At 45.6% G+C, this 16,785-nt stretch overlaps 1 protein-coding gene across 3 annotated transcripts in view; it reads right to left on the bottom strand.

Moving 5' to 3' along the window:
* Positions 1-16,785, bottom strand: part of dusp8a (dual specificity phosphatase 8a) — a 69,999-nt gene that overhangs the window by 47,418 nt on the left and 5,796 nt on the right. For all 3 annotated transcript variants that reach the window (XM_071326504.1, XM_071326503.1, XM_071326505.1), the window contains exon 2: positions 11,539-11,964. In XM_071326504.1, the coding sequence (XP_071182605.1) occupies positions 11,539-11,775 (237 nt within the window). In that variant the 5' untranslated portion in view covers positions 11,776-11,964. The remainder of the gene's footprint in view (positions 1-11,538; positions 11,965-16,785) is intronic.

Genomic DNA, 16,785 nt, shown 5'->3' with positions numbered 1-16,785 from the left:
CGAGCATGCGCCTGTGTTTGTCTCCGCGCTTGTGTGTACGTGTGTGTGGTTGTGTGTGTGAGACACGCCAGCCAGGCTCCTTCTCCGTGTTGTCAGGCAAGTTTTGGTCACATGACCAGCAGCCAGCGCCTAGCCTACTGCAGCTCTGAAACACCGCATCACTAAACAACCCCTGGACAGCACCAGGAGAGAGAGGGGAGGCAGACAGGAGAGAGAGAGAGAGAAAGGAGGGAGAAAGAAGAAGGAGGAGAGAAGAGAGGAGAGCGAGAAGAGAGAGAGAGAAGAGAGAGAAGGGAGGAGAAAAAGAGACTAGAATAACCCTTTTCTTCTTGTTGTTTTCATGCACTCCCTCCATCCTTCAGATAGCATAAAGGCTACACTATACTGTAGACGCTGGGCAAACCTGCACTTCCTCCAGGAACACTGTTCACTGAGATTTACTGTGTTATGTGGCATGGTACCCACACAGGCTTGTACTGTGGACGGTACACAGTTCTAGCAATGCAGTGGACGAGTGTGTGTATTTGAGAGTGTGTTACTCTGCAATATTGTGTGTTTGTGTGCGTGCCTCAGTGTGTGACAGTGTGCGTTTGTGCTTACCGTTACACATTTGCTTTCTCAGAATGTATGGGCCAACAACCACACACGTGACTGAGGCAGGCCAAGGTCAGACAGACACACAGATGGCTGGTATGGGTACAGCCAGACTGAGCCATATATACTGTGTGTATATATACAGTGGGGAGAACAAGTATTTGATACACTGCCGATTTTGCAGGTTTTCCTACTTACAAAGCATGTAGAGGTCTGTCATTTTTATCATAGGTACACTTCAACTGTGAGAGACGGAATCTAAAACAAAAATCCAGAAAATCACATTGTATGATTTTTAAGTAATTAATTTGCATTTTATTGCATGACATAAGTATTTGATACATCAGAAAAGCAGAACTGAATATTTGGTACAGAAACCTTAGTTTGCAACCTTAGCTTTCAATTTGAATGAAAGGAAATGTAATTTAATTCACCGAAATTCAAATGCCTATTCTATTCCATATTAGGTGTAGACTATACAAATATTCACATTTTACATAAAACATCAAACATGTCGTTTTAAACATGAATATAAAATGTTGTTGAAACGATTCATTTTCAGGACAAACTCTTAAAATGAATTATCAAGGAAAACAAAACCTGTGTGCGAATATTCTAAGTTACTATATTTAATTAATCACTTACATTTTGTTCAATATTGGGAAAATACGACATTTGCCAGAATGCATTAGTTGAACCCTCAAGTTGACCCTGAGGTCTTCTAAAAGAAGCCAAACAAAGGAAATGGTTGGTGGAAATATAATTAGCTCATCTAAACATGAAGTTTAAAAGTGATATATCCTTTGGTATCTGGAAGTGGGACCTGTCAGATTCAATCAAACTGACGTTCTATGACTGAGTGGAATTTCTTTGAATTGCACTTAAATTCTACTTCCTGTCACTCAAATTCCAATTCTACATCCTGTGGGGTGTGGCCAATTCAATTAGAATTTCAACTCATGAGTTGAATGGGAGTCAATTCCAAAATTCTGATTTGAGCCCAACCCTGGTACAGAGACAGTATTCCAGTATCTGCATGATTACTGCATTGTTAGAGGTTAATAACCTCTGGAGTCGACCTACTGCAGCATACGAACCAGCTCAGTCCCTCACCTTCACCAGCCTGCAGGCTGCAGCACTACACTACTATACTGCTGTTCTACCACTAACACTGCAGGTGTTACATAGGAATAACAGAGAAGGAGACAGATAAAAGGAGGGGAAGAGAAAGAGAGGGGGAGAGAGAGAGAGAGGCAGCGCGAGAGAGAGAGGGGCAAAAAAACGATAGTCAAAATGCCAACAGTGAGCTGGCATCACAGCAGGATGTAAATAGAGAATAGTGGCTAATCATGTCCTCTGTATTCCCTCCTCCGCAGAGAGAAGGAGGGAGGGGGAACGAGAGAAGCAGAGAAATAGAGAGGAATGTATCCTCACATTGCCTGGAAGATGTGCAATATAAAAAATGTACGACAGAAGATAAAAACATTTTCCCTCTGTGACTCGTCTGTAACTCTAAGACCTCACCCTCTCAGCTGAAGTACTATCTGTGTACAACAGCGAGACGTCTGGCTTCAAATATAACTGTATGAGCAACAAACATGACACAGGCAGTAGGGGGAAATGGCATGCAGTGAGAGCTCTAAATGTTCTGGGTAGAAATGCAATGGTTTCAACTGCTACTGCAGAGAAGACGGGAGTGCCATAGAATAGAAACAGGTGTGGTGTTGCAGAGAAGGCAGAAGGGAGAAACGTGAGATTAGGTGCTGCAGAGAGGACCGTGGAATGCCAAACGCAGGCACACACACACACCCACAGGTGCGCACAGGGTCATTGGTCACAAGGGTAATGCAGAGCTGAGTGTGTGTGTGTGTGTGTGTGTGTGTGTGTGTGTGTGTGTGTGTGTGTGTGTGTGTGTGTGTGTGTGTGTGTGTGTGTGTGTGTGTGTGTGTGTGTGTGTGTGTGTGTGTGTGTGTGTGTGTGTGTTGGTCACCCAACATCACCACAGTGCTACTATCAGACATAAAAACCTCAGAGGTCAGGAATTCATGGCCTCGTTCAGTGATCTGTTGCCTCCCAGTCCCCACAGACAGTTATTATCTGTCCATGTGATTCCCAGTAGATTGTTGCAGGTGGGTGACGGTTCAAACCATCAAAGCTCTGTAGCAGAGTCCACTAGCAGGGTGTGATACATACAGCCCGTCAGTAAAGATAACACTCAATGGGGATATGATGTCATTGATTGGCACTGGCAGCTGGCACTGCTGTGTGTGTGCGTGCGTGCGTGCGTGCGTGTGTTTGCTCAGACGTGTTTGGGCAAAGGTCCCCTCTATCATTTGCTGCGAGAGGGTGTGACAGATCGAGTGACCAAATCACTCCAATGACCGATGATGACCGTACACCACGAATGGGCACCATAAAGGGGCCTTCCCACTGCCCCTCACCCACAACCTCTCTCTCTCTCACACACACCTGTCCAATAAAAGGAGCACGTGCATCTTGTAGTTCAAGAGGTGATGTGTTACATGGGCCAACCTTGTCACACCAGCATGTCCATGTTTCACATCACAGTACAACACATCTCTCCCACACTCCTTCTCTGTCATGCTCCACCTTCTTCTCCATGCCCCCTTTCTCTCGCTGCCTTTCACTGTGTGCGTCTCGCTCAAGCCACTTTTAAACCGAAAAGTGAGAAAACATGGCATATACACCGGTTGGCCTCGTTCAAGAAAATGGTTCGCTCCTACAGACAACGAGTCATGTGACCGTGGCGTGCTATATGAAGCAGGCAGACAGGCATCAAGGCAGTCAGTTACTGATTGATTGAATGCTGGGCAAAACAAGTGACCTAAGCGACTTCGAGCGGCCTCCTGGACTTTTCACGCACAACAGTATGTAAGGTTTACCAAGAATGGTGCAACAAGCAAAAAAACATCCAATCAGCAGCAGTCCTGTGGGTGAAAACCTGAAGGAGAATGGAAAGAATCGTGCAAGCTAACAGGCGGGCCACAAACAGACAAATAACAGCGCAGTACAACAGTGGGGTGCAGAACGGCATCTCGGGAACGAGCAACTCGTCAGTCCTTGTCATGGATGGGCTACTGCAGCAGACGACCACACCGGGTTCCACTCCTATCAGCTAAAAACAAGAAGAGGCGACTCCAGTGGGCACGCAATTACCAACACGGGACAATTGAGGAGTGGAAAAACATTGCCGGTCCGACAAATCCCGGTTCCTGTTGCGTAATGCCGATAGCAGAGTCAGGATTTGGCATAAGCAGGATGAGTCCATGGCCCCATCCTGCCTGGTGTCAACGGTACAGGCTGGTGGCGGTGGTGTAATGGTGTGGGGAATGTTTCCCTGGATACAAATTGAGCAACGTTTTCATGCCCCAAAGAACTCAGGCTGTTCTGGGGGCAAAGGAGGTTCTGACCCGGTACTAGATGGGTGTACCTAATAAACTGGCCATCTGAGTGCATTTTCTTCCCAGCTCTTCTGGTTCTGAAGTGACCCTTTAGTCTCTCCCTGTTGTTGTGTGTCTTAACCAGGCTTTACCAGCATCAACACATCATGTTTCTCGTCCGTCAGGTCAGGCCAGGTTCCCGAGGTGAAAAACACCGTACGACAAACCACACACCGTATGACACGTGACTCACCACTTATGACATCACTTGTGGGTATGAAAACATAGCGTCGGTCACAGCTGGGCTAAAATGTAAGTGTTGCTTAAATTGTCTGCCCTAAAGGAAATCACCAAAACCCTGCTGCTCCCTCCTTACGGTCAACATGGCTGTGACACACACTGGGTTACCCTGAGTGGTGCAATAGGCATGTTACTGTAAACCTAACTAGAACTGGAAATGGACCTAAAAACTATGTCTACACTGCTGTACCTGGATGGACTTCAGTACGACACTATCCTCGCGTACGCTTACTCCGTCACCACCGCTACCTGGAAATAACACGTCAACGGGTCAGAATATGACACCTGGTCAACCTATTGTATACTGGAGTCTTGGGTTGAAATGAGAATGATACCGTGAACTGACAATCCACTTTCAGTCACTACTACCTAGAGTGAATGAAAATAACACACATCTATGGTTCGGGATATGGTACTTATCATATGCATCATGTAAATGTATCCATTTTTCTTTATGTCTCATCCATATTCAAGACAAATTGTGGAAGATATTTGTCATGTCTAGTAAGGAGACGATAACGCATCTGTGTCTTCTGGGTGACCCACGAGGCATTGCACTACATTAAGTCATTACCCAGGATCCTTAGCAGGTGGCGTTGAAGGAGGATACTGGGAGGTGGCATATGGTGGACCTTAAGTAGAAGTTACAGAGATCCTTATTTAGTAAACGGCTTTATGGGACACGTGCTGCCCGGAACCCAGTCTTCAGCCAAATGGACCAATTACCATCAAAGACTAACCGGTGACAACTGAACCTCAGTAAAGGGTTGTCAGTAGAGACTGAAACAACTGCTGATGAACTGGAGCGAGAGAGGGGCAAAAAACGAGCGTGTGCGACTTTAGTTTTATTGCCTGAGCTACACTGTCAGTCTACATAGTACAATATAGCACTACGGTAGAGAACAGGAGAGGATGGTGGCTTCCCTAAAGGGCGGGTCTAAGTGTCTCCCTGGCCCTGACTGGAGCTAGTCAATCTCCACGCCATCTGTCAGGCCTTGCCCTGGCCCAGGCTCACTCTTACACCACATTCAGCAACATTGAGCAGTGTGGAGGGATTTGCGTCGCTTAACTTCTTGCAACTATAGGGGGTGCTGTTCCGCATTAGCATATTTGGGTCTCCAAATTAAACTGCCTCGTGCTAAATTCTTGATCGTACAATATGCATATTATTGTTATTATTGGATAGAAAACACCTTCTAGTTTCTATAGAAGTTGGAATTTTGTCTCTGAGTGGTACAGAACAATATCTACAGCACTTTTCATGACAGGGGTCAGATTTCAGAAATTTTTACCCCTGATCTGGAGTCTGTTTTTAAGGCGACAGTGAATGCTATGAAGAAACCGACACTGCCTACGTCTTCCTCTGGGTGTCTGTACGTCATCACGTTTTGAATGGAGTCTATTGCACAATCCCAGCCATTATAAAACCACAAAATGTATAGGGACCGCCCTTTCTCGTCGCGCGCCTGAAGCGTGAAGGACATCGGACTTGCCTCATTCCAAATCGTTGTCTAACCAGCAATATTTCTCCGGTCATGTTTTCAGTCGTTATAGTTGTTAAAAACATCATAATGTAGTTAATTTGAACCGTTTTATAGCAATTTATATCCGTTTAGTGCGATTCTGAGGAATTTATTTGTTGTGCACTCTGAAACTTTGGACACGTTTTGGGGTCCCGTTCGATCGTTAGTGGATATTTCGAAGGACAGAGGACATCTATCGACCAAAAGACGTTTATAACATAGAAAGGATACATTGCCCAAGAATCTGATGGAAGAACAGCTCAAAGTAAGCAATATTTAATATGATAAATCGTTGTTCTGTCGAAATATTTTAAACGCATATTTCGCCATTTTGTTTGGTATAGCTTCACTTGGCGAACCCTGTATTGAAAAGTAAGGATAATTTTAAAAATGTAAATCAGCGGTTGCATTAAGAACTAATTTGTCTTTCGATTCCTGTCAACCCTGTATTTTTTAGTCAAGTATATGATTAGCTTTCAATTAAACTAGATCACTCTGATAGATGACGTCAGACATATTGAGGCTTGATTTCCTAGTATTTTTATTGTGTAACCACGGTTTTGTATGGCTAAATATGCACCTTTTCGAACAAACTGTATATGTATGTTGTAAAATGATGTTACAGGAGTGTCATCGGAAGAATTCTGAGAAGGTTAGTGAAAAAATTAATATATTTTGGCGGTGATTACGTTATAGCGCTCTTTGGCTGGAATCGATGCTCTGGTAACGTTTGCACATGTGGTATGCTAACTTATCGATTTATTGTGTTTTCGCTGAAAAACGCTTAGAAAATCTGAAATATGGTCTGAAATCACAAGAACTGGGTCTTTCCATTGCTATGCTTTGTCTATTTTTATGAAATGTTTTATGATGAGTAAATTGGTCATACACGTTGCTCTATCTAGTAATTCTAGTCGATTTGTGATGGTCGGTGCAATTGTAAACTGTGATTTCTACCTGAAATATGCACTTTTTTCTAACAAAAACTATCCTATACCATGAATATGTTATCAGACTGTCATCTGATGGTTTTTTTTATAGGTTATTGGCTATCAATATCTTAGTTGAGCCGAATTGGTGATAGCACCTGAAGGAGTAAGAAACTGATGGAGTTAGAATAGTGGTGTATTTTGCTAACGTGTTTAGCTAATAGATTTACATATTTTGTCTTCCCTGTAAAACATTTTAAAAATCTGAAATGGTGGCTTTATTCACAAGATCTGTATCTTTCATCTGGTGTCTTGGACTTGTGATTTAATGATATTTAGATGCTACTATCTACTTGTGAAGCTATGCTAGCTATGCTAATCAGTGTGTGGGGGGGTGGGGGGTGCTCCCGGACCCGGGGTAGAGGCTCGTTAGAGGTTAAGCCAAGAAACCACCCAGCCTGACCAGTCATTGACTAGGGAGCCATAATGCTGTGGAGCTCAAGGTTCACCCACACACCACACACAAATACGGTCACACACAGCCTACTGTATTTAACTGACCTAGTTTACTAGAGCCTGCCAGTGAACTACATGGGGGTTATGTAGGGAGGGAGGGGAGACACCATTTGGATTCCAGTCCATACACAGAGTTCACTGAACCTAACCCTGTGATGATGAAATCTGAAAGGGCCGAGCATAGAGCCTTGGGGGACGCCTGCCATTTTCACTCAATGGGATGCAGGCAGGAGGTAGCCCACCCATGAATACGCCCTCTCTCGCTCCCTCCTTCTTCAGCTTCCTACATTCAATCCCACAAAGACCCACTATGGTGTCCTTTGCTTCCTTGGCAGGCTGTGTGGGGGTGTTTGTGGTGGGTTGGGCGGGAGCCTGCATTGACACCACACAGCCGGTCTGCACGTGCCCAACTCGCGGCCTGCCAGGGGCCACACAAAGGGGGATGATGTCATGCTTAGCCAATAACAAAGGACTCTCTGGGGCCGTGTGGACCTTCCCTCTCACCCTGCTAGTTCCAGCTTTATCCAGCCTACCATTAATCGGCAGCATTATCCTCTTTACTGTGTGTGGGGGGGGGGGGGAATAATAACAACAGCTAGCCAGCCACAGGGCAATGCTGGAAAGAGAGAGAGAAAAGGGGAACAGAGAAAGAGCGGAAAGAGGGATGTTGATAGAGAGATGATGAAATAGAGGCGGGGGAGGGACACACACACACACACCAGGACAGAGAGACAGAGTGTGTGTGAGAGCAGTGCAGAGAAAAGATACACAGAGAAAGAGAAAGGATGAAATAAAACAGATAGCGTGAGAGGAAGATGGAGAGAGTGAGAGGGAAGGAAAGAGGGACACCCCACATGGTGCCTTACCACTGTGAGACCTGCCAGCCTCTCAGCCCCATTGGAATGTATTACTGTGACAATTTGGAGTCCCTTTTATTGTAAATAAGAATCGAATACGTTTCTAAAGACTTCTACATTAATGTGGATGCTACCATGATTACGGATAACGCTGAATGAATCGTGAATAACGATGGAGTGGGAAAGTTACAGACGCATGTTTACACACTGTTTTATCCACTTCATATGTACACTGAGTATACAAAACATTAAGAGCACCTGCTCTTCCCATGACATAGGCATCATCCTGGACTTCCTGATGGGCCGCCCCCAGGTGGTAAGGGTAGGTAACAACACATCCGCCACACTGATCCTCAACACAGGGGCCCCTCAAGGGTGCGTGCTCAGCTCCCTCCTGTACTCCCTGTTCACTCATGACTGCACGGCCAGGCACGACTCCAACACCATCATTAAATTTGCAGATGACACAACAGTGGTAGTAGGCCTGATCACTGACAACAACGAGACAGCCTGTAGGGAGGACGTCAGAGACCTGGCCGTGTGGTGCCAGGACAACAACCTCTCCCTCAACGTGATCAAGACAAAGGAGATGATTGTGGACTACAGGAAAAAGAGGACCGAGCACGCCCCCATTCTCATCGACGGGGCTGTAGTGGAGCATGTTGAGAGCTTCAAGTTCCTTGGTGTCCACGTCACCAACAAACTAACATGGTCCAAGCACACCAAGACAGTCGTGAAGAGGGCACGGCAAAGCCTATTCCCCCTCAGAAGACTGAAAAGATTTGTCATGGGTCCTCAGATCCTCAAAAGGTTCTACAGCTGCACCATCGAAAGCATCCTGACTGATTGTATCAACGCCAGGTATGACAACTGCTCGGCCTCCGACCGCAAGGCGCTACAGAGGGTAGTACATCACTGGGGCCAAGCTTCCTGCCATCCAGGACCTCTATACCAGGCGGTGTCAGAGGAAGGCCCTAAAAATTGTCAAAGACTCCAGCCACCCTAGTCATAGACTGTTCTCTCTGCTATCACACGGCAAGCGGTACCAGAGCGCCAAGTCTAGGTCCAAGAGGCTTCTAAACAGATTCTACCTCCAAGCCATAAGACTCCTGAACATCTAGTCAAATGGCTACCCAGACTATTTGTATTGCCCCCCCCCTCCCCTCTCCACACCACTGCCACTCTCTGTTGTCATCTATGCATAGTCACTTTAATTAACTCTACCTACATGTACATACTACCTCAACTAACCGGTGCCCCCGCACAATGACTATGTACCGGCACCCCCCTGTTTATATTGTTATTTTTTTACTGCTGCTCTTTAATTACCTCTTACTTTTATCTCTTATTCTTATCCGTATTTTTTAAAACTGCGCTGTTGGTTAGGGGCTCGTAAGTACGCATTTCACTGTTGAATTCGGCGCATGTGAATAATAAAATTTGATTGAATTGATAAGGTGAATCCAGGTGAACGCTCTGATCTCCTACGGATGTAGAGAAATCCACATCACTTATCAAATCCGCAAGACAAGGGGGGGGGGGGCACTCAATATAGGAAGGTGTTCCTAATATTTGGTATACTCAGTGTATCGTCGCTGTCAATAACAAAATAGTTCTATAAGAGGCTTTGAATAAAAGTGCCCGATTAAATGACTATGTTTACAACTTCTAGCATCCCAACCAGACCAAGGTCTTAGCCAGTGGTCTATTAAAAGAAGGGTTGCGCAACAACATCCTGCTCAGGTTAATAATGGCTCTAACCTAACCTGGTTGTAAGCCTGAGCATTGGCAGTATGCCAATGATGCATATTTGAATCTGAGAAGTGAGAGAGAGAGAGAGAGAGAGAGATAGAGAGAGAGAGAGAGAGAGAGAGAGAGAGAGAGAGAGAGAGAGAGAGAGAGAGAAAGAGGGTGAGAGAGAGAGAGAGAGAGTGTGAGGGGGAGAGAAAAAGAGAGACGAAGAGAGAAGGCGAGAGAGTGAGCATGTCAAGCTAAGGATGTCTTTCAATCCCAGGGAACAATGACATCAAGAAGTATTGAAAATAAAGCATATTTTAATTAAGTTGACTGGAGGTCTAAGGCGACGCTGCTTCCACTCATGTCAGACACCTCTAATTTTCACTGTTAATTTACATTTACAGGCTGAGTTGGAGAGAGTGACTCCAGGTGATTAAAGCATTAATATAACCTGCTAGGGAAGGAAAGAGAGAATGAGAGGGAGCACAAGACACACTCACACATGCCAGGTCAGGCATGCAGGGTCAGGTGGTTCACATCAGGAAGTAGAACACTGGTTTTTATGAGCTACAACTCAAACTGCCTGTGTCACACCTAAAAGAATTCTCACCAAATGTTTCCGTCTTCATGATACTAAAGGGCAAAGGGTCATCTGGCTCCGTTAGCATCGCAGAAGCAATGCTCTGGCCGTGTTCTTTGGCATTTCTTGTTGGATTACGTTCAAACTATGCCACTATAGCACTGTGTCGGTCCTGGTGCCGCTGTAGGAAGGAGGATGGAATTTCCACAGCTCTGTTGTGACGGATTCATTTCTTTTCAATTATTTTCTATTTGTCCCTGTGCATTGTTGGGAAGGGCCAGTGCGTATGCGTTTCACTGTTAGTCTACCTTTTGTTTACTAAGTATGTGACAAAGGTTATTTTATGTGTCGTGTAAAACCCCTGGATAGAGCACACACACACACACACGCACAAACAGGCAGACACACATCATACACACTTGGGATTCCCCCGCTGAGTTTCTCCAGTTTCACACAGGGACTAAAAATACAGGAGTTGTGTCAAATGCCATGGCCGTGCTACGGGGGGAAAAAGGCTGTCATATTGGGAGCAGAAGTCATGGAAAAAGGGAGGATCCAGTTTCAGGGCCACTAATAAGCAATAAACCTACAGTACAACTGCCTGCCAGCCAAATATAGCACCCAGAGATCCAGGGCAGAGAAGACGCTCGCCAGAGAGATCCAGACTAACCACACAACACAGAACAGCACGTAACAGACTCCTACCGGAGCTGCATCAGAGAACATTAATGGTGTCTGGTACTGGACTCCTAGAACAGTGTTTCCTGGTCCTCGACTACCCCCAACAGTACACATTTTCATTGTAGCCCTGGACAAACGCGCCTCATTCAACTCATTGAGGGCCTGATGATTAGTTGACAAGTTGAATCAGGTGTGCTTGTCCAGGGTTACAGTAAAAATGTGTAGTGTTGGGGGTACTTGAGGACCAGGGTTGCGAAACACTGTCCAAGAACATAGACATAAAACGATACACTGTGGGCAGCCCCTTGGCAGGCATGAACATCATACCTGGTGAACTGTTGAACAAATTTCTTCTTGAAGGACAATAAACGGTGACTCACATCCACCCTCAGACCTCTAACCCCTGACCCCTTGACCTACCTTGACCTTGCCATTGGGCTGCAGTAGCTCGGTGACGGACACCTTGTCTTGCTGCAGTCGCCGCTTCACCAGCTTGGAGCAGCACACGTTGACCGCCCCCTGTATGTGGGACGCGTTGTACTCCGAGAAGGTCCTGCTGTCAATCACCAGCAGGCGCCCCGCCCCCCTCTGGATCAACCCTGCCAGGCGCTTTATGTCCATGGCGCTCCGCCTGGCTGGTCCCTTCTCCCCCGCCATGATGCCACAACGAGGGGTCGCAAGAGAATGGGTGGGTGGACGTGGGAGGGGTGGCGTTGAGGGGGAGGGGTGGATGAGTGGAGAGAGGGAGTATCGGTGGAGGAAGAGGAAGAGGAGAAGAGAGCAGAGGAGGTCAATGGAGGAGAGCAGCCACTGCCACTGGAGCAGGCCTCAGGAGATCCATGGTGTCTGAGGAGAGAAGCAAAGAGAGAAAAAGCGAGAGAAGAAGGTCAATAGAGTCCCTTTTCATGTGGATGGCTATAAATGAAGTGCTTTGTAACACTAAACTAGTGGCAACTGAGCTGCCACCAACTTTAAGGAGATAAAACCATAGAGGGAAATGTCACCATTTTTGTAGTAAAAAAATATAGAAGATAAGTGTTTCCAATGACATCATCAACCAATTATAATTGGTTAAAAATCACATGATGCACCACCGATGATGTCATTGGAAACACTTATCTTCCTGTATCTTTTTCACTACAAAACATAGAAACGCGCAACTGTCACATACGTTGATGTCGGGGTGGTGCTGGAGAGGATGAATATGAAGGAGAAGATTTTTTATATTTCCATTTCACTTTGCTTTTGAAACACATGGGTGTAAGGGTTATAAGACAGACTTAGGGTGTACTGAAGCAATCATCCTGAGAAGTTTGGAAACATGACATGGGGATGATTGACACCACACAGTAACCAAGAGAACTAAGTAGCCTATTGTCTTCCATGTTTCCATCACGTATACCAGAGCAACATAAAACAAACCACATCACCCATCAGTCCCATTATCTCAATGTCAAGTGTGCACAGTATTTTTGCATTTACAGTCTTATGTGCAGACTTCGCTCACCTCGCGTATAAAAATAACTGGAGTACTAAACATGGATATTAAATGTTATTTTAAGACTTCACAAGGGCTCTGGATCATCCACTGGGCTCAATCTGTCCTGAGATCTGAGGGAGCTATCATCAACAATAGACAGGCGCTTTATATACGGACTAGTACGCATGGTATAATTGAAACTGTGTGTGTGTTTGTTTGTTGTGGTGGGTGCAGGGTCTCTTGTGTGGCAGCTCGTGAAACAGGAAACTGAGGGGCTGAGGTAAATTAAGCCGGGCGGGGAATTCACAGAGCAGGTCTGGGCACAGATGAACAGCCTGTGTGTGTGTGTGTCTCTGTGTGTGCGTCATTTATCACAGAGAACCCTCTACAAACTTGATGGACTGCCTCCTCTCATCTATCACACATAATCACTTTCACTCCCACCGCCACCCCCGCAACTGTCAAGACTGTCAGCTGACACACACACACACACACTTCATGTATACACATGTGAACATACACAGTGCAGTCCCTGCCAGTTGGGTTGGGTGAATAACCCAACATGTTGGGTGGTTTAGATTACCCAAACATGGGTTAATTTAACCATCGGTTGTTGTTTCATTTATTTATTATTTTATATATTCTACCCCTTTTTCGCCCCAATTTCATGATATCCAATTGGTAGTTACAGTCTTGTCAAATCAAAATCAAATCAAATCAAATTGTATTTGATTGAGAGCCGTGTGTCCTCCGAAACGCGACCCCGCCAAGCCGCGCAGCTCCTTCACACACTGCTCGCTTTAACCCGGAAGCCAGTCGCACCAACGTGTCGGAGGAAACGCCGTCCAGCTGGCGACCGAAGTCGGCGTGCATGCGCCCGGCCCGCTACAAGGAGTCGCTAGAGCGCGATGGGACAAGGACATCCCAGCCGGGCCAAACCCCTAACAACGCTGGGCCAATTGTGCGCCGCCTCATGGGTCTCCTGGTCGCGGAACCCAGGGCTGTAGTGATGCCTCTAGCACAGCGATGCAGTGCCTTAGACCGCTGCGCCACTCGGGAGGCCTTCTGTACAGCACTTTGAGATATCAGCTGATGTACGAAGGGCTATATAAATACATTTGATTTGATTTGATTAGAGGTGACGCGTGCAGAACGCTGAATGAAGGAGAGCTCGATTTGTTGTTTTGAAAGTCTCTGAAAAAGTGTTAATTTGAAAAAGTTTGACTAGCAGCTACCTTTTGAATTTGGATCCCACGACGAGGCCAACCAAAAGTCTGAAGAGCTGCTTGGCGTAGCAGCTAGCCTAGCTGCTAACTAGCTATCAAGCTAGCAAAGGTTTCCTGAACGCTTGAACAAAGCCTTGTGGCTGTCTAAATCCCTGCTGTTTTGTCGCTGTTTCCATCTGCCCTGCAACCTGCCCTGTCTGGAACTGCGTGGAGTACCAGCGTTAGCCTAAGTTGCTACCGTGACAAACCTGAAACCAATCACTATCACAAGTGAAGGATGTTTTAAACAAACAAAGAGGGTTCTACAAGCAGTTGCTATAAGCAGTTGTTATAAAAACAGGAAAATTGCTTCAAGAGCTTTGTCCAAATACTGATGGACCTGACCAGAGAGGTCCAGGACCTTAGGAACCGTTTACTATTCTCCCAAGATGAGGTGGATGTCCCAAAAGAGACTTTCAGAAATATTACAAACTGTAACTCCACGCCCTTTACTCTTCTCTATGTTTTACTAATGACCTAACCCTGGCATTAAACAAAGCCTGTCTGTCTATGTATGCTGATGATTCAACCCTATATGCGTCAGCAACCACAGATAGTGGAATCACTGCATTCCTAAACAAAGAGTTGTAGTCAGTTTTGGAATGGGTGGCATTAAGGTGTTGAAAATCCTAAATTGTTTGCATAGTCAACTTACACACAGCTCTGACACACACACCTACCCCACCAGACATGCCACCAGGGGTCTTTTCACAGTCCCCGAATTCAAGAAAACGTACAGTATTATATAGAGCCATGATTGCATGGAACTCCCTTCTATCTCAGATTGCTCAAGCGAACAGCAATTCTTGTTTAAAAAATCAACATTTAAAGCAACACCTCACGACACAACACCTGTTCCCTATTTGACCTAGATATTTTGTGTGTATTTTGTCACGTTGGTATAAAGGATTCAGGAGACAGGCGCAGGAATGATTTTTATTGACCCAAATTACAGCGTGCCGTGTAAAGGCACGGGGACGAAGACCAAACAAACACGTATACAAAACATAGGGTTGAAACCCAAACAAAAGAGCGAGGAGTACCTTGAATAAATACACCGGGGCGAGACCCGTAATCATCTGCACAATACAAGCACGAAAGCCAAAGCAACAAGGCACAGGTACTCACACAACCAAAAGACATTGGAACAATAATCGACAGCCCAATAGTGAAACAAAGGGCACATTTATAGAAATACAGTCAGTGAGGAATTGGAACCAGGTGTGCGTAATGACACAGTTCAGTGCCTAGAGGCCGGTGACGTAGACCTCCGAAACTGGTGCACGGAACGAGCAACAGTACCGGAGGGATCCGTGACATATTTACTAATAAGCAGGCTATGTGTGATGTTTTAAATGTATGTAGTTCTGTCCTTGAACTGTTCTTGTCTATTAATGTCCTGTATTATGTCATGTTTCATATTTTGTGTGGACCGAAAGGAAGAGTAGCTGCTGCTTTCGCAACATATAATGGTGATCCTAATAAAAAATTAATAATAATAATAATAATTTTTGGCCACCCGTAAATGTCATTCCATTTCCATTGCAAATTTGAATTTTACTTTCATATTTTTGCACAATAAATGTTCTAATATGAAATGTACAACATTAGTATTTACATATTCCAACATTGGGATATGCATAGGTTTTTGGAGAACTCATACACTCGTGTAAGCCTTATCAAAGCTTCAAAAGTGTCAACGTTCAACCTTAACATGTGATAACAATACAACAGCGCAAATGAACCGGAATGACATTGTCTCACGGGTGGCCAAAAATAACTAACTATCTGAAAGCAACGCTCATACTAAGCCACACCTCCGGTCTTCTGAGCTGACCCGCTGGATCTTATCGCAATAACCCAGCAGTCAATAACTCAGCACCCAGCATCAATAACCCAGCAGTCAATAACTCAGCACCCAGCATCAATAACCCAGCAGTCAATAACTCAGCACCCAGCATCAATAACCCAGCAGTCAATAACTCAGCACCCAGCATCAATAACCCAGCAGTCAATAACTCAGCACCCAGCATCAATAACCCAGCAGTCAATAACTCAGCACCCAGCATCAATAACCCAGCAGTCAATAACTCAGCACCCAGCATCAATAACCCAGCAGTCAATAACTCAGCACCCAGCATCAATAACCCAGCAGTCAATAACTCAGCACCCAGCATCAATAACCCAGCAGTCAATAACTCAGCACCCAGCATCAATAACCCAGCAGTTTTTAAAGAAAACAACCCAACTAAGTGACCCGACGCCTGCAACCCAGCAGTTGGGTCAACCAAACAATCCAGCATTTTTTGCGGAATGCACCATTCACCATACACACACACTGACAACCATGTACTACACAGAGAGAAAGGGAGGAAGAGAGAGGGGGAAGAGATGGAGACAGAGAGAAAGAAAGGCAGCATGTGTGTAAGGAGTGGGAGAGGGGATGAAAGACTATGTGAGAGAGAAAGAGAAAGAATTTGTGTGTGTATGTGTGAGAGAGAGGTGGGAGAGAGAAAAAGCGTGCGTGAGAGAGACAGAGAGCAAGAGAAACAAGAAACATTCAGTCCTGTCCAGTAGAATAGTGGGGACTTGGTGGGTGACAGAAAGAGAGACAGACAAAATAGAAAGAGAGAGCTCTGGTCAGCAGCCAGTCAGTCAGCAGTGTCCGTGGACGGGGGCCATGATCTACTCGACAACCTTTAACCCCTACTATGACATATCGCCCCCGCACAGTGAGGGTAGGAGAAGAGGGGAAAGGAGGGATTGTTATTCCGCAAGGACCTCTCAGCCTAGCAACACAGCTAGCTCCAGGCTAGGGGAGGGGGGGAGAGCCGTGCAGATGGAGCAGAGCGAGGAGAGATTGAAGAGAGAGAGAGAGAGCGAGAGGAAGATAGAAGAGAGGGCAAATAGAAGAGAGGAGAG

The sequence above is a fragment of the Salvelinus alpinus genome, chromosome 9 (genome assembly GCF_045679555.1).
Source record: "Salvelinus alpinus chromosome 9, SLU_Salpinus.1, whole genome shotgun sequence".
Lineage (NCBI taxonomy): Eukaryota > Metazoa > Chordata > Actinopteri > Salmoniformes > Salmonidae > Salvelinus > Salvelinus alpinus.
Note: the sequence above shows the minus strand (reverse complement) of the source record. Positions and strands in the feature narration are given on the sequence as shown.